At 36.9% G+C, this 22,618-nt stretch overlaps 2 protein-coding genes across 3 annotated transcripts; one reads left to right on the forward strand and one right to left on the reverse strand.

Annotated features, from left to right (window-relative positions):
• Positions 1 to 688: 688 nt before the first annotated feature.
• On the reverse strand, positions 689 to 20,403 carry iftap (intraflagellar transport associated protein). 2 transcript variants are annotated; one of them, XM_067435951.1, is made up of 7 exons: positions 20,359 to 20,403; positions 11,225 to 11,367; positions 10,958 to 11,133; positions 8,351 to 8,425; positions 6,227 to 6,281; positions 1,610 to 1,749; positions 689 to 1,440 (listed from the first exon to the last, which is right to left on the reverse strand). In XM_067435951.1, exons 2-7 carry the CDS (start codon positions 11,355 to 11,357, stop codon positions 1,333 to 1,335), a joined length of 687 nt encoding a protein of 228 aa, XP_067292052.1. In that variant the 5' UTR covers positions 11,358 to 11,367; positions 20,359 to 20,403; the 3' UTR covers positions 689 to 1,332. The 2 variants fall into 2 exon arrangements, with proteins under 2 accessions (XP_067292052.1, XP_067292050.1); XM_067435949.1 differs by lacking the exon at positions 20,359 to 20,403 and adding an exon at positions 14,670 to 14,916.
• rag2 (recombination activating gene 2) lies at positions 19,611 to 22,598 on the forward strand. Its single transcript, XM_067435948.1, has 2 exons — positions 19,611 to 19,955; positions 20,701 to 22,598. Exon 2 carries the CDS (start codon positions 20,715 to 20,717, stop codon positions 22,305 to 22,307), a length of 1,593 nt encoding a protein of 530 aa, XP_067292049.1. The 5' UTR covers positions 19,611 to 19,955; positions 20,701 to 20,714; the 3' UTR covers positions 22,308 to 22,598.
• Positions 22,599 to 22,618: the final 20 nt, after the last annotated feature.

The following is a 22,618-nucleotide window of genomic DNA, read 5'->3' on the forward strand; positions in this document are numbered from 1 at the left end:
CTGCATACTGGATTTTTTCCCTTTTCACTCCTTATTTTGTAAACCCTAGAAATGGTTGTGCTTGAAAATCCCAGTAACTGAGCAGACTGTGATTGCCCATTTTTCCTGCTTCAAACACATCAACTTTGAGGACAAAATGTTCACTTGTTGCCTAATATATCCCACCCACTAACAGGTGCTATGATGAAGAGATAATCAGTATTATTCACTTCACCTGTCAGTGGTCATAATGTAATGCCTGATCAGTGTATTATATATAGTACAGTATATATACAGTATTGCCGTCTGTACACCATTATAATGTGTTATCTTAGAAGGCAACATCATTTAGATGCATTAAAATGCTCCCTCTATAGGCAGTTAACTTTTGGGAAAAATAAAAAAATCCCCTTGATGTTTTAGTGTAGCTAAAAGAACGGTGAGGTGTTTTTTTTTGGTTGCTTTAGAAACACTGGGTCACAGGCTAACAGGGTACAAAAGAAAAGGAACTTTGAAAGTAGGAGAAATGATGATGGGGTGGTGAAAATGAGAGGAAACATGCTGGGAAACAGCAAGAAAATTCTTTCACGGTACATACGGACATTCTCTGAAATGTCAAAATAAACGATCAAGTCGAGAAAAAAAAGGGGGGTGGGAGGGAGGGCAGATTCTTTTCATAGACCAGCATGTTGTGGGCTTTTATTCAAGTTACGAGGTTTGTACGGAGAACAGAAAGAAAGTCCCTGAGCGTTTTGTTCCAGTGAATAAAACGCAGTTAGACAGAACGAGCAATTAATTACTTTTCCAAGTACATCAGAAAAACGTGTTACACCACAGGTCGCCTATTTGAGCTGTTGAGTCAGAAAATGAAAGTGCCTGAGCTGAGCTGTCTGTAAAATAATAACAATAATAATAATCAATGACATTTGATTCAGACTACAAAATGAATAACCATCAGATGTTTTGTTTATGCAAAGTACTTTTAAAGTCAAAATACAATTTCAATTGACTCTATATACTCTTTAAACATACTCTTGGTCATATTATGAAGGATTCATCAAAGCAATTATTCTTCACGCAGACGTCAGTCACTTTATGGAAGAAAAATTGGTTATGGACATCACATCGTGCTGATTTTATAGTTTCTTTGGTGTTTGTCTTCTAATTGCAGCTGAAATGAAATGTAAAATTGAACTGTGTATTACAGAAAATGTGATTGTGTCTTTGAGGATAGCTATGCTAACATCAGTTTACTGAGTAGAACAGATTCTGCAAACTGCAGAGCGAACACTGTCATAAGGACTTTACTCTGTAAAATCAGAGCTGTTAGAAGCTTTTACATTCATTTACAGCTCAAGATGGTCCGTTCTGTTCCTGGATCACGTATTTGTGAGACAGCACAACGTTATCATAATCAAAGCCTTCATCCAGATGGAAAGGAACAATCTCCTCACTTTCATCCTAGAATGACAAAAAACATTTTACAGGTTAATTAAGAATTTTACAGCGACTCTGTGAAATGCAACAGAAAAGTGCATCTGCCGAAGCTTGACTGCTCTCAGAGAGAGAGAGAGAGAGAGAGAGAGAGAGAGAGAGAGAGCGAGAGACAGAGAGACGTTGTTGTGTGTACCTGAATATCAGCAGCACTGGGAGTGTGTGTCCTCTGGTCTGTGAAAGTAGAGGAGATCTCCAGCAGTGTGTGGTGACAGAGCGATGAAGAGGAGACAGCTATCAGATCTTCTTCAATCTCACCCGGTAGTGCACATGTACCTGACAACACACAACAAGACACTCATGAATCATCAGCATCTTTTACGCAAAGCCGTCTATCAGCAGTCATTTACAATCAGTGTCTTCTTTTACAGTGAATATTCTGTCATTATTTACTCACCCTCATGTTTTTTGAAATTCTTTCTTTTTCACATGGAACAGAAAAGATGATATTTTGAAGAATGTTTGTGCTGCCGGCGATTACCATTTAATGAAAGTAGGTGAGGACTAATATTGTCAAGCTACGGTAAAGAAAAACAATATGACTTACTATTTTCTGCACTGTAAAAAATTATTGTTGGTTTAACTTAAAAAAAGTAAGTAACCTGGTTCCCTTAAAATTTTGAGTTTATTGAAATTAAAAAATTTGAGTTGATACAATGAAGGAAATGTGTTTAACAAATAGAAACTCAAAATATTATTGTATCTGAACCACATAAAAAATTCACTGCGTCATCAGAAATAAAACACACACACTTACCCAATATGCTTACAAATATTTTTATAAAGGTTGTCGAATCTCAAAAAATGTTCATTGTATTAACTAAAAAATTTAATTTCAATTAACTCAAAATTTTAAGGCAACCAGGTAACTTTTTTTCTAAATATTTTTTTACAGTGTGAGTCTTCTAAAGCCGGTACATTTTAGAGAGAAAAAGAAAATTTCAGCGATTATTTGCTAAAAAAACGTCCCCTCGCTTTTCTTCTGGTAACTTTCCAAGAAAACTAAATAAAAATAAAATAAACAAACCCTTACTTTGTGTATAGGCACGAGAAACTTTCACATTAGTGGTTTATTGTGCATAATTTTTTTTTGTACCAATAATTTACATTTTGAAAAATGTCTTTGTGCAGGGGCAGATTTTTTATTTTTTGACAAGGACATTTTTGGCAAATAAATTAAATGTTGTTTTTAAAAAAAATTGCACACATTAAAGTTGTAAAATCCAGCAGTGACTCTAACTAACACTCATGAGTTAACTTTACTTAAAGGGTTAGTTCAGTTATAAAAATGAAATTGATGTCATTAATGACTCACCCTAATGTCGTTCCACACCCGTAAGACCGCCTTTCATCTTCAGAACACAGTTTAAGATATTTTATATTTAGTCCGACAGCGTATCTAAGTGTATGCACACTATACTGTCCATGTCCAGAAAGGGAATAAAAACATCCTCAAAGTAGTCCATATGTGACATCATTTAGTTAGTTAGAATCTCTTGAAGCATCAAAAATAAATTTTGGTCCAAAAATAACAAAAGCTACGACTTTATTCAGCATTGTCTTCCGTGTTTGTGTTCAAACCTCAAATAAAGATTCAAACGGTCATGAATCAATGAATCGATCAATAATTCGGAGCGCCATTGTCACGTGATTTTGGCAGTTGGACATGTGATCCAAACTGCTGAAATCACATGATTTAAATGAACGGAGGTCTTACGGGTGTGAAGCGACATTAGGGCGAGTCATTAATGACATCAATTTAATTTTTGGGCGAGATAACCCTTTAATGATTTAATCTGAAATTAGGTAACCTTTTAAAAAACAATTAATACTTCCCTTCATGTCGTATAATGATTATTTACAATTTTATTGCTAACATTTAGGTCATAAATTCTTTATGAAACTTTAAATTTGGTTGATATAATCCTTCTATATTTGTGACTTCAAACTTGCACAAGTTGATCATGCTTGAGTCACACAAAGACTTCAACATTCAGCATACAAAACACAACAATGGTAGCTATACTAAGTCAAGAATAAATCTAAAGTAAATTATATCAAGTGCTCAATAAAGTTCTTTTTTTACTAGCACTCATGTGTAAGTGATCTACAGTATAGTAACTAATCATTTATCAGCACGACTATTTCTATTTATATTATCTACAATTTCTCCTTCACTTTACTTGTTTTTCTAAGGCAATTGTTTTGCATGTTTTTGAAGTACGTTTTTACAGTCTGAAATTTTAATTTTGAAAAAGTCTCATCTTTGGGGAAGATTTTTATTTTTATTTTGAGAATTCCGAAACAATTAAGTTTAAGTTAAGTTTTGAAGAAAAAAAACAGGAAAGTATTTTTTTGCAAATGTAAAATTATACATGCACACATAAAAAAACATTCATGTTAGGTTTCAGTTTCATGCATGTGTAGATTTGAAAAATGTTCTTGTGCGCACAAAAATGTCTGTTCTTCTCAGAAAATATATCTTTAGAAGTTGTCGAATCTTCAAATATAGCACCAAAACACGTCACAACCCATGTCAAACATAATTGGTTCGCACTCATCTTGAGATTGATTAGAAGGAGTTTGAATGTCATGATTTGACAACAAACATTAGATTTATATTTAGAGCCTTATATTTAGAAAAGATCAACTCAGACATTCAGCAAAACATCATTTCACATTCTACAGAAAAAAATTAAGAGTAATGAGTTTGGAGAAACATCAGGAAAAGAACATTTTGAGTGAACTTATGTCAAATAGCAAGGATTCATGTGCTAAAACAACATCAGGATGAGTACATTTGAAAGGAACTCGCACTTTATGTCATAAAGGAAGGCTTAAAGTGCTAACAATCTGTTTTTATGTCCTGCATCTCCGGATTTTAGCAGTAGCTTAGTGAGAAAGACATAAGGCCTGGCAAGAGCTCGATTGATGCTGATGTTAATTAAACAGCTAATTACTGGCACAGTGAAAGTCATGGTTACAGCTGCCGGGTAAAGACCAGGCGTCTGGGGGTGTACAGCGTGCATCTCTGCGTGTTTGTTTGAGTGTATACAACACTATGTGTGTGTCTGTGTGTTTGTGGACTGCACACCTCTGAAGAAACCCCACGCACCCATGGCTTTCAGAACAAGGTGGTCTCAAAAACAAGGCTATTATCCAGCTCACTAAGGAAACACAGAAAGAAGCTTCACGCAGCTAATGAATCTGAAGGCTGTTGCTGTTATAACACGCCGTGAACCTCCCTGACCGGCATGCAGAGGCGTGTTTCATTAAAACCGTAGGTACCCTCCGCTTTTTTTAAGCCTTGATCCACTTTGAACAGAACCGCCTTCCCCTCAACCCATTTTAAGATTCATCCGGATGGTCGGCGTGTCACTGAACCCTGAAGTAAAGACCATTATTATTGCTTACCTGTACTGTAAGTCTTAAGAGTTCACATCAAGGTTATTAAAGTTAGTTAAAGTTGTGAAAAATTCACTTGTTTTTTTACACTTACATTTTGCAGTTTGCTTTAGTTACTTTTAATGGTGAATAAATAGCTTTTTACATTCAGCAAAACTCCTTGTTACATGTAGTTATTATAGTAAATATGATACATTATGCATAATTACATGCAACTAACCGTAAACAAATATATATTTTTGTGTAATATAAAATATATTATCTTTTATTTATTTATTTATTTATTTATTTATTTATTTATTTTGGGGGGGGGGTCATCATTTTAGATCAGTTAGCAAACTTGCAGTAATAAAACGGCTGCAAAGTATTTTTCAGCGACAAAATGAATATATATTTTTAATTAAAATTCAAATGTTTTTTTATTTTATTTTACATTTAAATTGTCCAAAGCTATGACCAGTTATGCAGAATACTAAATGCCCACTACAACCAACAGCACAGCGACCTGCCGACTTCCAGTAAATTATATTTTTTTATCCAAAGCCCAGCAAGCAGGGTCATGATTATTCATGCTAATTAGGGTGAAGTTCAGCATGCATCTTTTTGTTATTCAGTGGATATGACTCTCATTATAAACACACCACCTAATGACTTTTACATACACCCTTTCCTCTCAGTTAACACTTCTGATCACAGATAAAGCCAACAAAAAAAACACGGAAGCCCTGCTCTGAAATATAAACATCTCCAATCAAAAGAGGCTTTCTTTCCTCCAACTATTTTATTTATTTTTGTATTAAACTGGTCATTGGAGTTTAAATGAGCCTCTCTGGCACTGTAGAAAAGAGTGAATCATTACAAGCCTGCACAGCGAGCATTAAGCCTCGCCAAGCGACGCTTGCCCCCGGCTCTAATGATGAGGGAGCGGTTTAGAATTTGCATGCATTGAATATGTGTAATAAATGGTAATATATTTAAATCAAGCTGTATGACAGCTCTAATTACAAAAAACAGCGTGCACATGATATCCACTAAACCCTATTAAAGGTAAGGTGAGCATATGCAATCCTTACATATGGACATGAAAAGAATATGTATGCGAGCATGCTGCGCTTAAAATACAACTATACAGGTGATGCCAACACGTCAGTGTGTATTATGTGAATTTGATGTGAATTTGTGATGGATCCAATTCCATTTGAAGCTGTTGTGAAATATGAAAAAGATGATTCTCAATGATGTGCTTTCCATAAGAAAAAAACTGTGCATCTAGGCCACTGTAGTAGCTAAACTAAACTGAATCTCTGTAAAGTGACAATTTGAATGTAAGTTTTCAAGAAATAAACACCTGTAGCATCAACATTTTCCTCTTCATCCTCCGAATCTCCCAGATAATTATCAAACTGCCAGGGAAAGGGAAAAAAATAGTTATTTTAGAATTGATTAGAATTAGCTCCACACAAAAGAGCATTCACAGCAAATGTAAATATAGTTTGTTAGCATATTGCTAAGATAACAACACATTGCTTTAATAAGCATAAAAACATAGACCTAGCACACACATATTAGGTCAAATAATACATTTGTATTAAACTGAAGTTTCGGCTCACAATCATTTCCAATAAAGTTTGATATTAGCATGTAGCTAAGTTTTGACAACAGTTCAGTTTAACGGGTTAGTTTAGCATATGTCAATGATCTTAAAATGTACTATTTTATGTAAAATAGTCATTATAAAGTCTTGATTCAACTGATTCCAACAAGTTTAATGTTAATATTAGCTTTGCATACAACTTAAAATGCATACCACAGGCAAATATTATGTAAAAGTCTTCTTATTCAATTTAATTATCGACTATTTCCAACATTTTAACATTATCTTAGCATACGCTAATTCGTTTGAAAATCAATACTACACAAATAAATAAGTCCAACAAAGTATAATGTTATGGTTAGCTTTACAAAATCTAATTAGCTTTTTTATTTGACTGAAGTCTTGACCCCAATAGTTCTGAGGTTGAAATGCGTAACACAAATGTTAAAGGGGGGGTGAAATGCTGTTTCATGCATACTGAGCTTTTTACACTATTAAAGACTTGGATTCCCATCCTAAACATGGACAAAGTTTCAAAAGCTAATGTTGGACTAATGTTTGATGGAGTATTTCTGTGTTAAAAATACTCCTTCCGGTTTCTCACAAGTTTCGGAGAGTTTTTTTCGAGTATGGGTCGACTTGACGTTAATAGAACGGAAGGTCCTTGTATGGGCCGTACGGGCTCTTCTCCCGGTAGGGTGTGCGCGCGTGACTAGAGCGAGAGAGGAAATGCACGCCCATAATCACTCTCTCAGCTGCAGATCCAGTCGTCCGTGAACACTTATGTCGCGCGCCGCGCTCCACTTTATTCTTATGGTTGACGTCGAGGGACTTCAACGCTTCAGCACAGCATTCCGGGAAGGCAGCGCTGCATTTGAACCGATTTGAACGCAGAAATGACGGGAAGCTTCACAACATCGCTTCATCGCGTCGCAAAAGTGGATCTCCACCGTTCACTCCTGTCAGGACTTTACCAAATCATACCAAAGAAGTGTGTTTTTGACGGAGCGGTCCCAGCGATAAAGGTTCACGGTCGGTGAGTAAAACTGCTTCAAATGTCTATGCTGTTGGCTATCGTCACGTGAGTAAATATTAGTAAACGACAACGGACTCCATTGTTGTTCTATGTATAACGTTACACTAGTCTGACGTGCAAAACCGTTTTGCTTGCTACTGCTAAGGTTTAGTCACATACAATAGTCCATAAACCGAATCATGTCCTCATAAACTGCGAGTAAACACACAAAAATGTTGACAGGCCACTAAATACAGTACATACCACAGAGACGGACGTCCTGCTGTTGCTGTTTCTATTTCAGCCTCCGAATGATTCTGGATCATATATCTATTAGCTGAGATAGCCACGGGTTTCTCCACGCTTGAGGACGTCACCGCTTTGTGCGCTTGTCATTCTTTAGCTCCACCCACTCGATACGCCTCCAGGCGCTCGTTTTTTTCCGGAAAGACTCGGTACAGCCCATATTTCTTTTATAAATATAATAAAACTAAAGACTTTTCGGAGATATGAAGGATGCAATACTACTCTATAGGTACTCAAGATTGACATGAGATTGACTGTGTTTCACCCCCCCCTTTAAGCAAAATTGTTATTTTTTATTAGATTGAAGTTTTGACTCAATTTATTCCAATATGTGAATGTTAGTACTAGCTTATAATATATTCTAATGAGCTTATACACACAAACATTAATAAAATAGCCAGGTGCAGTGCTAAAGAGATAATCATTGAAATTTACTTCACCGGTCATAATGTTATGCCTGATTGGTATATCGAAAACAAGCTATTTTATGTCGTTTTAAACCTTAAAATACGTCTCATTAAGTAGCTTGTTAGGTTTTGAGTGTCCCGACAGTTTACCTTTACAGGTCTATCAGGAGCAGAGCTTGATGGGCCGCCCAGTCTTCCTCCAACACAACCGGCATCCAACAGCACCTATACAAACACACAGTCATAAACTCACTATCTCATTTCATTTAACGATGCTCTGCAAGGACTGCAGCTATGTGAATCGGTGTGATTACAATCAAAACAACATTATAATCAATACAGCTGTTTTTCTCTCTGGGTGGCGGGGAGCTGAATAATGCGGAGGCTTTTTTTAGCATTGACTGGCCTGGGATGTTGGCTGATGTGCTTTGCGTTATTGACAGTAACTGGTGCTGTGGCTCGCCAGAGCCCCACTGAGATCAATACGCAAGCCAGGCGGGAGTCTTAAGCACCGTTCAAACACACACACACACACAGACACAGATAAGCAAAATACACATCGCAATGAAGCCATTCAATACGCTGAGAGGAGAATTCCAAAAGTCTTGAGGAAGAAATACACCAAAAAGAGGGGAAATAAAGAAAAATGGCCCATCTTTTTAGTGCTTTGAGTGGTGCCTTTCCACAGCTAGAATGCTAAGAGGTTCTAAGCTATTTTCAGTGTGATACAGTGGGTGAATTGCTTAGTGGGTGCATTCTCAAGAAAGCCAGATCATTGCTATAATAAGTTCTGAGTGAAATTAAATGTTGATATGTAGTTGCTAGGTAGTAGCAGAGCCAGAGCATTGCTATTGCGAGAGGTTCTGAGAGGATTTAAACATTTATATGTGGTTGTTATGGTTGATATGTCTAGGCTGTTGCATTCTGATAAAAATATGAATGGTGCTTAAAGGTCCACTGAAATCAAAATTTAGATTTCATCAATTTTCAATTTTTTAGCTTTTAGTATGACTATGTTAGCCTTAAAGTTATGAATAAGCTGGTGTGTTCCAAAACTATGACAAAATTTGCATTTAGAAGATATAACCATTCAAAACTTACAGTCTCTCACTTCCGTTAAAACGAATTACAGATTTTGATGACATCATCGCAGACTTCACCTTCTCGTCAAATCTTCTGTCCAATCAAAATGCTCTCTAGAATCTAAAGCCCCCCCCCCCACCCGCTGAAATCGTTCAGTTGTTCACACATTTACTAATTTCTACATGGTGAAAGGCACATAGCACACTATATATGCGATAGGAAACGATTTAGTGTAAATATGCTTTCAGTTGAGGCGAATGAAGTCTGGTTTTAGTTTCACGCACCGTGGCAGCGCGAACACACACCAACGGCTCTGGTCTAAAGTTAGACTACAGCTCGATCATGCACGCGAGTCGGCGCAGACAACAAAACATATCGGACCCATTTGAATTCTGCACAGAATGCTGCATTTCAAAGCGATTTGGAGGAGATTATGATGATAAACAGTTAGAGGAAACTGGCTTTACCAAACAGAAAGGCTCTAGTAGTCAAACTGACACCTAAACGAAACGCTATTGGCTGTTTAAAAAAAAGGGGAGGAGCTGCTAACAGCTGCTAACAATAAAACAAATATTTTATTTTAAAGAGACTGCTTTTTTAGGACTACAACAAATGGCTGGTAAGGACTACAACACTCTTATTCATGGGTGACATCACTAATCTTAAAATTAACATAAACTCTGCCCCCGGGAACATGCAACAAAGGAGGTGAGACCAAGTTGAGAAGAGGAAGAATAGTAGAGCATATTTGGGAGTCTGTCGCATCTGCCTTTTCATATTTAATGAAATACAGTATGTAATACAATGCAATAGCAGGTCATAAAAGCTAGATGTCAACACACGCTATAACCGTAATTAAACTAAACTATAAAAACTATTTCAAAAAATTGCCAGAGCACTGCTAAATGGTTGCTGAATGAATTTTAATGTGCTGATATGTGGTTGCATTCTAAAGAAATTGTTAGGCCTCCTTCCAAAAAGCACATTGCTCTGATTGGTCAACTGGACCGGTGTGCTGTGATCGGTCAACCACTTTGAGTGCATTTCTAAAATGTCACACTCCATTACCATAACTGCGAGTTTCAACAAACTAGCAGCGCAACTCAACCAGCCCGTATACGTGTGTCGGTGGTCCAGGTAAACCCTACCTTATGAGGACAAAATGTCCCCACAAAGAAATCCGAAATCCGGACATTTCTCGGCCCCCATATGGAAAACAGCTTATAAATCTGACTAAATTGTTTTTTTTTGAAAATGTAAAAATGCAGAAAGTTTTTTGTGGTTAAGGTAAGGTAATATAATATAACGTTTGTACAGTATGTGCGCAACCTGAATGCACACAGTCTCAATGGGACTTGTGTCACCATGGGGACTTAAATTGATGACCCCATGAGGAAACAAGCTTATCAATTATACAGAATTCGTTTTTTTGAAAATGTAAAAATGCAGAAAGTTTTTGTGTGATGGGTAGGTTTCAGTTTGTACCGTATAAAAACCATTACGACTACGGAGAGTCCCCACAAAGATAGTTGTGTGTGTGTGTTTGCTAATGAGAGCAGGTGCTAATGCAGAAGACTTTTTTTTTATCTTTGATTGAACGGAAGTAGAGGTCTGTCTGAATCTCTCCCAGTAAAGACTGATGGTTTGAGCGGTTCAAATCTATAAGGCAGTAACCTCTTCCTGATCAGCAGTCGCTGAGCAGCGATTTGCCTGTCCCATCCTTTGCTTTACACTCTCCTCCATCTCTGTCACTCTGTCCTCTCTTTGTCGCTCTCGGCCGCTGTCCATCTCTCTGTGGGACGTTTCACCACGTCCTCTAGGAGCAGTCAAACGCGGATCCCTCACGTTCTCTGCAATGGGATACGGCAGTGAAGACCACAGGCGAAGGATTTACGGACGTATCAGAGGAAATAAGATGTGTGTGGCACTCGGTATGCTCACCTGGGGTCAGGTACGTGAAGGTGGACAGGAACTGCTCGTACGTTTGCTCCTGGGAGTTGCAGAACTGCTCCAGGGCTTCAGTTATGGCTTGGTGATGGTCATCCACAACTGAACCATTAACTAAACCTGGCATCCTGTCAAACCTATCCACACCGAGACAAAAAAAAAAACAGAGAAAGAGACATTAAAAGAGATATTTGTGTACACCATGCAAACCTTGAGGATAACCAGTGAGCCTGAACCAGGCCAAATTAAAAAGAAGTATTGGTATAAAAAAAACCTGAGGAAATAAAAATGATGAAGGGATCCTGCTAGGCTGCACTTCTTTACAGGTCACTTATCATCGGCGATATGCATTATAGCTGCATTAGCACTGATTGGAATGAAATTATCATTTTGAAGTTCAGCTTCATTACAATCAATGACGGCTGGGAAGGGGGGCGGGCAGTGATTGCCGTGACATTAAAATATAATGAAGAATGGCGTGATGATCGTCAGAAACTCCGAGCTGTCGCCATGTCATTCATCACGAACACGCCCCAGGGAGAGCCTTCTTCAGGTGGCACAACATTAGCAGGGACAGAAACAGGTGCTACACTAGAGTCTAATTACTCTCCTCTATCAATAATACAGCGCAAATCCTCGCATGGCTTCAGGCGTCAGCTGTACTGCTAGCACACCTCTTCCTTCTCTTTTGGAATATGTCTGTACTATTTCTGAAATGTACAGTATATACTGTAGACTGTTTACAGTATACACATTTTCTGCATGTACGGAATACCCAGATTTGCCAAAAAGTGCAGTACATGATGTCCTGTAAACTGTAAACCCCAGTGTACTCCATTTGACTTCACCTTCCATTTTTAAAAGATCCACTTCATTTTCTATAATTAACATTTTACATAACTGCAGGTTTAAATGTGTATCATTGCAAGTGTACTGTTTCACGTACAGAAGTGAAGTCATTTTACTTTCTACTCACATACATCATCAGTTTTTTTGGAAAACGTTTCCTTCACTACATTCCAAAGCATTATGCACTTTCAGAAAAAAAGGTAAAGTGCTGTCACTGGAACGGTACCCTAAGGTACAAAAGTGAAAAGGTACATCTAAATGGTACATATTAGTACCTTAAAAGGTACATATCAGTACTTTAAGAGTGCGTACATATTAGTTTTGTACCCTAGAGTACCGCCCCAGTGACAGCAATGTACCTTTATTTATGTCGTACTTTTTACTGCACTACACTTCATAAATAAAAGCCTTTTTTTAAATTGACCTTTAATTCTTAATTACATAAAAAATGTTGTACTTTCTTACTTTTAGTAAAACTTTGAATTACGTTTACTTGAGTAAAAGTAAGAAAGTACTACACTTTTTATCTAATTAAGTATTCAATTATATTCAATATGAAATTTAGTACAGTAAAAAGTACATTATTGTGTTTTGGAATCCATTTTCCAAAGAAAAACAAATGTACTAAACAAAGTCAAAATACACACTACTATCTGCCTCTGAGAATAATGCAAAATTGCTTTTGTTAACTAAATGAAATAAAGCTTAAATAAAATATATTCTTTTTTTTTACTTTCAAAAACCAGAAAGGTTGCCTCCACAACTAACTGTAATAAAACAAGTTTAAGTTGAATATCTTAGATATACTAAAAAGAAGTAGTAAAAAATAAATAATTATAAATTTATGATGTATATATATATATATATATATATATATATATATATATATATATATATATATATATATATATATATATATAAACTCAAAACTATAATAGACAAAAGCAAATACAATTGTCAAAATTTAAAAATGAAAACAAGCTAATTCAAAACATTACTAAAACTATAATAGTTTATAATAATAATACCAACATTACACTGTGATTTACTGCAAGATTGCATAAGAACTCTATGTGGGAATAAATATATTAGTTTGAAGCAAAATGCTACATTTAACACAAATTCTTGAAAAATGTTCCACATGGGCTTCTGAGACGACTGAATTAGTTTAAAGTCAGCATGAGATGACATTTATAAACCATTTACATAAGTAGATGAATTTCAAGTGAAACAGAATAAAAAGTCACAAATTAATTTGAGATTGATTAGATCATGATGTAACCCTTCTACACAAGTTTGTTAAAATAATGCACAAGAAACTTTGGGCTATCTTAAAGGGACAGTTCACCCAAAAATACAAAATATTCTGTCATCATTTATTTGCCCTAATGTTGTTCCAAACCTGTCCGAGTTTCTTTATTCTGTTTAACACAAAAGAAGATATTTTGAAGAATATTTGTAACCAAACAGTTGCTGGTGCCAATTGACTTCCAAAGTATTTTTTCCCCCAAAGTGTTCCATAACTGTTTGCTGTCTGCTGCCGACACACTTAAAAATATCTTCTTTTTTGTTCAGCAGAACAAAGTCTTACAGTTTTGGAACAAATTGAGGGTGAGTAAATGACAGAATTTTCATTTTTGGGTGAACTATCTCTTTAACTTTACAGCCAGTAGTAGACTATATGGCCTATGAGGCATTAGCAAAAATGGAAGTTCGTCAGGACAAACTTTTTTCTTAAAATAAATAAATAAAAAATAATAATAAAAACGTGCCTGGAACAGAGGCAGAGAGTAGTGGAGTATTTTTACTTTCTACTCAAGTACATTTTTAGGCTATGCACTTTATTAGTGTTTTTTCTTTGGAAAACTTTGGGCTTCACTACATTAAAAAGCATAATATATAATTTAATACTTTTTACTGCACTACATTTCATAAATAAAAGTTTTCTTATATTTAATACTTAATTACATAAAAAATGAAGTACCTTCTTACTTGTAACTTACTCAAGTAAAACTTTTAATTACTTTTACTTGAGTAAAAGTATAGGTTACAGTACTACATTTTAATGTAATTAAGTAGCCTATTAAATGATATTCAATATGAAATGTATTGTATTAGAAAGTATAATATTAGGCCTATGTTTTGGAATGTTGTGAAGTAAATGTTTTCCAAATAAGAATACTGATAAAGTATTTGGAGAAAAAAAACTTCAATACTGTCCACCTCTGGTAGGCTAAGTTCAGTCAGTTTTGTTGATTTTAACAAATGTATTCCTTAAAATTAATGTACGACCACCAGGCACAAGAAAGCTATCATAATAAGGTAGCCTGAAAATGATATCTTCGTTCATTATAATGCAAGCATTGTAGTTTTGTTGTGTTTGCGTCTCGGTGGCCCTTTCGTGTCTTTGCGACAGAGCTTGCAAACAACAACGTATGCAAAAATCCGCTGCAGGACTCAACAGGTTTATTTTACAGCGTCTGTAAGTGTGAACACCGGCATGTAAGTGCACTTGAACGAATAAAGCTCTCCTATGTGCTCGGAGACGCCCGAGGAATTCTTTTTGTGTGTGTGTGTGTGTGTGTTGCACCTCAGGGGAGTCGCTCAGCCTGCTCTTCATGGCCCTGCTCTTCAGACACAGGTGCTCCGCTGTTTGTGTTTTTCAGTGTTCTTCCAGGCACTAGTGGTTACGGGTCTTTGTTTTGAGTTCTCTCACTCACACACACACACACACACACACACACACACACACACACACACACACACACTTCTCGGCCTCCAAAACAAACACGCAAAGCGGCAACGGCACTAGGGCTCGCGCAAACGCGCACAGCCCCCTGAAACACAAAAACATTATGCTAATGAGAACGGCACAGCTGTTCCCTTCTTCTCCCTCTCTCTTTCTTTCAAAACCAGTCGCCTAATTTCTCTCGTTCCTTTAAAGAGCCGCCAAGCAGAAACAGTTAATGCAAATATAAGCCTGCGGGAAATGAGTATTTTTACAAATCCGAGCTACCCCTCCTGCCAAAATGTGATACGTGACTCACGCATTCTGTATTTGGTGTAATGAGAGTGAATCATTCTGCTCCTCACTGAACCTGATTGCACACAGACCACTCAGATACACAGAGGAGATTATTTTAACAGCACATTGCATTGAGGCGGGCTACACTGTCACAGATGCATTACGAAGAGCGTGATTTTGGTGTCGAATGCAGGTTTTAAAAGAACCCAAAATCTGTGCAACATGACGCAATCTCAGTCAATAAAAGATATGAACACTTTTTGCAATCCGGGAGCACTAATATGCATTAATCCATGCTTAACTAATGCACAGATAATCACTTCCCAATGTATGACTCATGAAGAACTAAACCATGATGATTACCGCATCAGCAACTAATAAAGAGTCTACATGATTAATATATTTATGTATTATATAATTTGCTATTAAGAAAATATTATCACGTATAAATTCCTTAATAACATAAATAATAGTGTAAATTAAAGGCACAGTATGTAAAATGATGGGATTAAAATATCCCCCAAAAAAACTCTAGAACAATGTTATACATTTTATGACTTGTGTACCCTCTCCAGAACTTTTTCATTCACTGTTCCTGGTTGGTGGAACGATCTTCCGTCCTCCATATGCACGACAGAATAACTAGCTTCATTGAAAAGACAGGTAAAAACTCATCTCTTACATGAGCACTTAATCTTATCATAAAACTTTTTTTTTTAAACTCTAAACTCTTCCTCCTCAACTTTTTCTTTTTTCTTTCCTTTTTTCTGGTTTTTGCTACTCTGAGTATACAAATCTATAAGGCACTTTTTGCGTTTCTTTGCCTCTTCTTGACAGATCACTTCCTGTACTCCTGAGTTGTAAGTCGCTTTGGATAAAACCGTCTGCTAAATGCATAAATGTAAATGTAATGTAAATGTGTACTTGCATTATCCCAAATGTTTCCAAGAATGCTTAAATCCAAAGAAAGTAACAATTTTAACCAGGACTCAGAACGTGTCTGTGCGTCGCCTTTCAGTGACATGATACATTCGTTACCCTCGATTTTATTTAGAAACCATGGAAACTCCAAAGACACCTTAATATAGGCCTATTATGTGTTTTATTAGACAGGTGAGCAAATGTTTCGATACATTTATCAAACAGAAAACGAATTGTTATATAGCTCAACACAGTTAGTTTTATTGTTTAAATCTTGTTTTCTTAATTTACCGCGAGTACCATGTTTTACCATATCTAATATCGATCCAGCTCACTGCAGTGTGAACAAGTGTCTCATAGTAGCATTATAACATAATTTTCAACACACTCAAATGTATCTAATATGATAAAACAGCGCTGCGTTACCCCACATACACATGAGCGGAAGAAGAGGAAGCAGTTGTCTGCGGTATAATAAAAGCTCTGTAAAATCCATCAAGCTACACCTTTGTTTTGCATAAGTGAAAAAAAAAATTACATATTGTGGCTTTAATACGTTAATTACAATAATTGGTAAAAGCTATGTACTTCAACTTCCAGTTGACTGCTTTAATAAATCATTAGCTAATGATTTGCAAATGTATCATTATGTTATGACTTAACTTGTTGAGACGCATGCATGACTATTAACTAATTGTTAAGTGTATGTCATTAGCCGGGTTTCCACTGTCGGGCCTAAAGCGTGCTAGTGCGTGCCTAGGCAAGTCTTGTTTCCACTGTCACTTCCAAGCTTTGATCAGGCCTCATTGGGGCATCGTCAGGGCCAACAACCAAGGGTTTTTGGCCCGCCAAATACCTTGTCTAAAGCAGGCCAACTGGGGTTTGAGAAGTGGCCATGAACAAAGGCAGAGTTTACTATGGCAAGCCGTTTGAGCTTAAATTGTTACAAGCGTTTCTCATCGTAAATGCAAAAGCTCTGTAATTAAAAATCAATGGCATGTTTAAATTAATTTGTAGAGCTCTGTAATTATTGGAATCATTACTAATTGGAATTAAATTGAATTGTTGAGCTGTCTAATTTAATGACTATTTAATGTATAACTGACTAGTATTATGACAAGTAAGGCTGCGTAGAAAAAATTGACAGAGCGCTCTTTAACACCAGCCGCAACAAGAGTGCTGTGGTGCGATACAAAATGTCTTGATGCGAAACCCAGCCTAATTTAAAAATACTATGACAAAATGTAGTTTTAAGACTTTTTCAGTCGAGAATGTACTTTAAAGCTCAAATCTGTGGTGTATTTTTAAAGAGAGCACCTATTTGAATATTTGATGTGCCGTTTTGTGACATCCAGTCGATCAGCGGCGCTCAGCGCTTATTAACCCCGCCGAGAGCAGCCATTCCTCGGCTAGGCCTTCTAATGTCTGATGTTGTTCCGCTGGCTCTTCTATCTGCTGTCAGATATAGTTTGTCTTGTGTAGATATAACGGCTGATCTTTGGTCTCATGGAGCTATAACTTGTTCCCTGGCAAATCGTATACATATTTTCTTTTATTGTAGACTAAAATATACATACAACAATAACCGGCACCTTCTCCACTTTCAGGTCTTGCTCTTTGCTTGTATTGGTCAGCTGTCAAAAAAGCACTTGACGTAAGGTGTTTTTATCAGAAAAGTTGAACTTTTTCAACTTTAAAAGACGCACTGAGCTGTAGTGTTGTCAAAAATATTGATATTTCGATATATATCGATACTGGAATATCTGAAACGATACGATTCTCAGTTTTTACAGTATCGATATCAGCTGTGCTCTCCTCTCTGACCGTCAGCGAGTTGACACACACCGGCATATTCTCACTCAGCGGTTAACCTCTGAGCACGGCGAACGCGCGTTCTGCTGGACTTTTTCCTCATAACAGTGTGTTAGTGTTAGTGTGTGATCGGTCTGAATTTCGCGCGGGATTGCACATAAATTAATTCTACTAATCCCCGCAGATTTCGTGCTCACATCTGAAGCGCACACACACATAGCCTACCGTAATAAAGCCGCCTCTGACATGATACAAGTGCAAACATTTGCTTCTTTTTCCAGCATATTATTGGTCAAATACACTCAAAGAATTATCAGTGCACATCTGGAAGAGTATTAATGTAAACACAGTCGCAAACAGTTCAGGAAGAACGAGTAAGGAACAGTGTTTAGGATCCATGCGTCCGTTAGTCTTAAAGGGACCGCAGTCATTTGTTATTCAAACAACAAAAAGACAAACGATCAACTGCTCTTGACTGATCAACTTGTGTAACTTTAATAGTTTCATCTGTACGCTATTGAATTTTTTACAAAGAACATTATCCAATGTTGTTTTAAATGTAATTACTGTGCATATTTTTATTCAGTTTCTTATCTGAATGTTAGACCTACCTGAAAAAATAAAGCAGTCTATTTAATTTGTATCTTCTATTCTATTGCATTTATTTGTGCTATTGTTTGTAATCTGTTCATTTGTTCTTATTTTATTACTGTTTACTCGTCTTTTTAAATTCAATTTACCATTCGAAATCAAGCTTTCTTGTGCTGTGTGTAAGCTATTGCAACACAATTACCCCATTGTAAAAAATACATTGAGATAGCAAACATTTGTGAGATAATTTTAATAGTAATTGATCAATTGATCAATAATTGTTCAAATCAAAACGATGCCCAACCCTAAGGAACATGCTGGCCACATAAATTTTTAGTAAAAAATAACAATGAATAATAACAAGTTCTGTTGTCATATTAAGCATCTTATCTTATCTTATTTATTTATTTATTTATTTATTTACTGTGGTATCGATTTAGTATCGATATATCGATATTTTAGTCTGATATCGTATCGAAGTCATAATTTTGGTATCGTGACAACACTACTGAGCTGCATAAAAAGACGTTGCCGTTTAAAAAAAATCGCTCATGACTTTTTTGAAAACACTGTTTACTCCATAGGATTATAATGTAAAACAGACGCTGGCAGCTTGAAAAAGATGTCAAGTGTGAACACAGCCTAACATTTTTAGCTAAAACGGCTTGCCATAGTTTAACTGCGTTAGGAGAGGAAGAGGATCAACTTTTAATACTACATGTTATTGAGAAGTTAATACATTATAACACATTTAATTAATAACAATTCATATATTAATTTATCTATTAATCCTATAGAACCTTTATTAAGTAATCATTAATAAATGGTTTAGTTCTTAATGAGTCATACAATAACATGATCATCTGTGCATTTTAAGCATGTATTAATACATATTAGTGCATCTGTATTGTAAAGTGTTAACGATATTTGATGTTTATTTTCAAGTTATTTGAGTTATATGTAAGTTATATTGTTTTTTATAATGTTATTGTTTAACAAATGAGACATTTAATTGAGTTATAAGGAAACAAAATATATTAGTAATATATATATATATATATATATATATATATATATATATATATATATATATATATATATATATATATATATATATTAGTTAGTTAGTTCCAACAATCAATCTACATTATACATATTGTCACCATGGTAAGTGTAATTTGGAAGATGAAAGTGACATCTGGGAGATGCATACCGTACTTGCATACAACCCAGCTGATTTGCACATTTCAAAGTGAATGAATCATCAAATGAACTGTAAAACACAAAAATAAAGTCCACTTTAATACACAAGCCAATGATGCAGTTTGGGCTTGTTTTCATTCAAACTTGTGCGAGTTGCGTTCAAACACCTGTTGTTAGCAGCAGTTACAGGCAGTTAACCTCAAGATGAGCCAGTCAACCTTCACAAACACTGAACCTCTGTCACTAAACCATTTGCTGTAATATCTCAAATAAAAATTAGCAGCACCAAACAGCTCCCAGATTTCGGAGTGCATTGACCAGGAGGTAAGAAATATACATATTATTAGGATGAATTTTGAAACACCTATGGAATATTTAAAGACGTTTGTGGTATTCTGGTCCCATACAGAGTAGAATTAAAATAAAAACGTAACGTTAGGCCTAGTTAAATACGGGATTTTATAATATCATTATTAAAGTATATACTGTGATTCAAAATATTGTTGTATTTTCAATTTGTTTGTTGTAGTGTAGCACTAGTGTTGACAACCAGCGTTTGATTACGTTAGCCTAACTTACTTGTTTAATAAAAAAAATCTAATCTGACTACCTAATAGACACATTAAAACGAATCTAAAAAGTGTAAAAGGGAGAAACGCTGCTAACTGTTAGGAGACAGTAGGAGAACAGAAGAATTTAACGCTTATAAAAAATATCTCAGACGTACCGTTTAAATGTAGAACGAGAAACGCCTGGTTCGCACTGAATGCTGGGTAATGTAGTCTTTTAATTGTAAGCTTAACGCGATTCTCTTAGAGAAACGGTCATAAGGAAAACTACAACTTGTTTCCTGTGGGAATGTTCCTCTGTTGTTATGGAAACAGGGAAAGGGTTATATGGTTCCGCAATTTTTTTTCATACAAATTTTAAGTTCAGTGCATCGTATACTATTCAGAATTCATTCTTTGTGCAGCTGACCTAATTTTATTATGTAATATTTTATTTCAGCATAAAATATTGTTGTTTTAAAAAATAATCATAATATGTTTTTAAATTATATTTTACACAGCTCCCTGTAAAAAGATGTCCTTACAGCCTCTGACTGCTGTGAACTGTTCTGGCCTTGTGCAACCAGGCTTCTCCTTACTAGAGCTGGAGGGGGATGTTTACCTCTTTGGTCAAAAAGGCTGGCCGAGACGCTCATGTCCAACTGGTGTATTTGGTGTACGTATAAAAAATGGAGAACTTAAGCTGCGAGCCATTTCATTTTCAAACAACTCTTGTTATCTCCCTCCTCTTCGATGTCCTGCCGTAGCTCATTTTGAGCCGCATGATGGCAGCCCTGAATGCTACCTCATACATGGTGGCCGAACACCCAACAATGAACTGTCTTCAAGTCTCTACATGTTGAGTGTGGACAGCAGAGGATGTAATCGTAAAGTCACGTTGCGATGTCAAGAGAAAGAGCTCGTTGGAGACGTCCCTAGCGCTCGATACGGCCACACCCTCAGCGTGATCCATAGCCGAGGGAAGAGCGCCTGCGTTCTGTTTGGCGGCAGGTCCTATATGCCCCCCACCGAAAGGACCACGGAGAACTGGAACAGTGTTGTAGACTGTCCTCCTCAAGTCTTTCTTATTGACCTAGAGTTTGGTTGCAGTTCGGCCCATACCCTCCCTGAGCTCACGGACGGCCAGTCGTTTCATGTTGCTCTGGCGAGAGAGGACTGTGTCTACTTCCTGGGCGGTCACATCCTCAGCTCCGATTGCCGACCAACTCGTTTGATCCGCCTGCGTGTGGAGCTTCTCCTGGGAAGCCCTGTCATCACCTGTAATGTTCTTCACGAGGGTCTCTCTATTACCAGTGCCATAACCACTGCTGTTGGCTATCATGAGTACATGGTTTTCGGCGGGTACCAGTCTGAGACACAGAAGCGCATGGAGTGCACCTACGTTGGCCTGGATGATGTTGGAGTCCACATGGAGCCGCGCGAACCTCCGCAGTGGACCAGCGAAATTAGTCACAGCCGAACTTGGTTTGGTGGCAGCCTGGGCAAAGGAAGTGCCTTGGTTGCAGTCCCCTCAGAAGGAAACCCAACCCCACCAGATGCCTACCATTTCTACCAGCTGAGCTTCCAGAAGGAACAAGATGGAGAAGCGTCAGCTCAGGTATGCAGCCAGGAGTCCACTGACTTTGAGGACTCTGCACCTTTGGAAGACTCTGAGGAGCTCTACTTCGGCAGAGAACCTCATGAGCTGGAGTATAGCAGCGATGGAGAGGGTGACACCTACAACGAGGAAGATGAGGAGGATGAATCTCAGACCGGGTATTGGGTCAAGTGCTGCCTCTCCTGTCAAGTGGACCCCAACACCTGGGAGCCCTACTACTCTACTGAGCTCACCCGACCTGCCATGATCTTCTGCTCCAGGGGTGAAGGTGGACATTGGGTCCATGCTCAGTGCATGGAACTCCCTGAAAGCCTTTTGCTTCGCCTCTCTCAAGGCAATAGCAAGTATTTTTGCCTGGATCACGGAGGCCTGCCCAAGCAGGAGATGACTCCACCACGGCAGATGTTGCCATTGAAGAGAGTCCCAATGAAGATGACCCAACGCAAGGCTCCAGTCTCACTGAAAATGACCCCAGCTAAGAAGAGCTTTCTGCGAAGACTTTTTGACTGAATTGCTGTGCTGTTCTGTTCTATTTCATGATATTAATATCATTTAACATTGTTCTTGAAGTTTGTATTGTTGTTCATGTTAAGCATTACTGTTTTATATGAAAAAATATGTGAAGTGGAAACAACAGAAATGAATTGACATTAAATGAAAATGCTTATTAGCGTATAAAATGCATTTTTTTACAAGTCTTGTTTATTATTACTAAGCTGATGATTTATTGCTTTTTTGAAATTGTGGGGAAATGCTTGTAGAGAATGATTTTCTGCTTAAATAAAGAGAATTATAAAGAGATTATATTTGAACCTCATGTT

This window comes from Pseudorasbora parva, chromosome 25 (assembly GCF_024679245.1).
Source record: "Pseudorasbora parva isolate DD20220531a chromosome 25, ASM2467924v1, whole genome shotgun sequence".
In the NCBI taxonomy this organism is placed as follows: domain Eukaryota; kingdom Metazoa; phylum Chordata; class Actinopteri; order Cypriniformes; family Gobionidae; genus Pseudorasbora; species Pseudorasbora parva.

Excerpts from the sequence above, each read along its gene's own strand:
- iftap (XM_067435951.1), bottom strand. The coding sequence starts at position 11,357 with ATGCCAGGTTTAGTTAATGGTTCAGTTGTGGATGACCATCACCAAGCC. Across the intron at positions 11,134-11,224 it reads CTTCACGTACCTGACCCCAG|AGAACGTGAGGGATCCGCGT; the intron begins GTGAGCATACCG and ends ATCCCATTGCAG. Across the intron at positions 8,426-10,957 it reads CGACTGCTGATCAGGAAGAG|GTGCTGTTGGATGCCGGTTG; the intron begins GTTACTGCCTTA and ends GTGTTTGTATAG.
- rag2 (XM_067435948.1), top strand. The coding sequence starts at position 20,715 with ATGTCCTTACAGCCTCTGACTGCTGTGAACTGTTCTGGCCTTGTGCAA.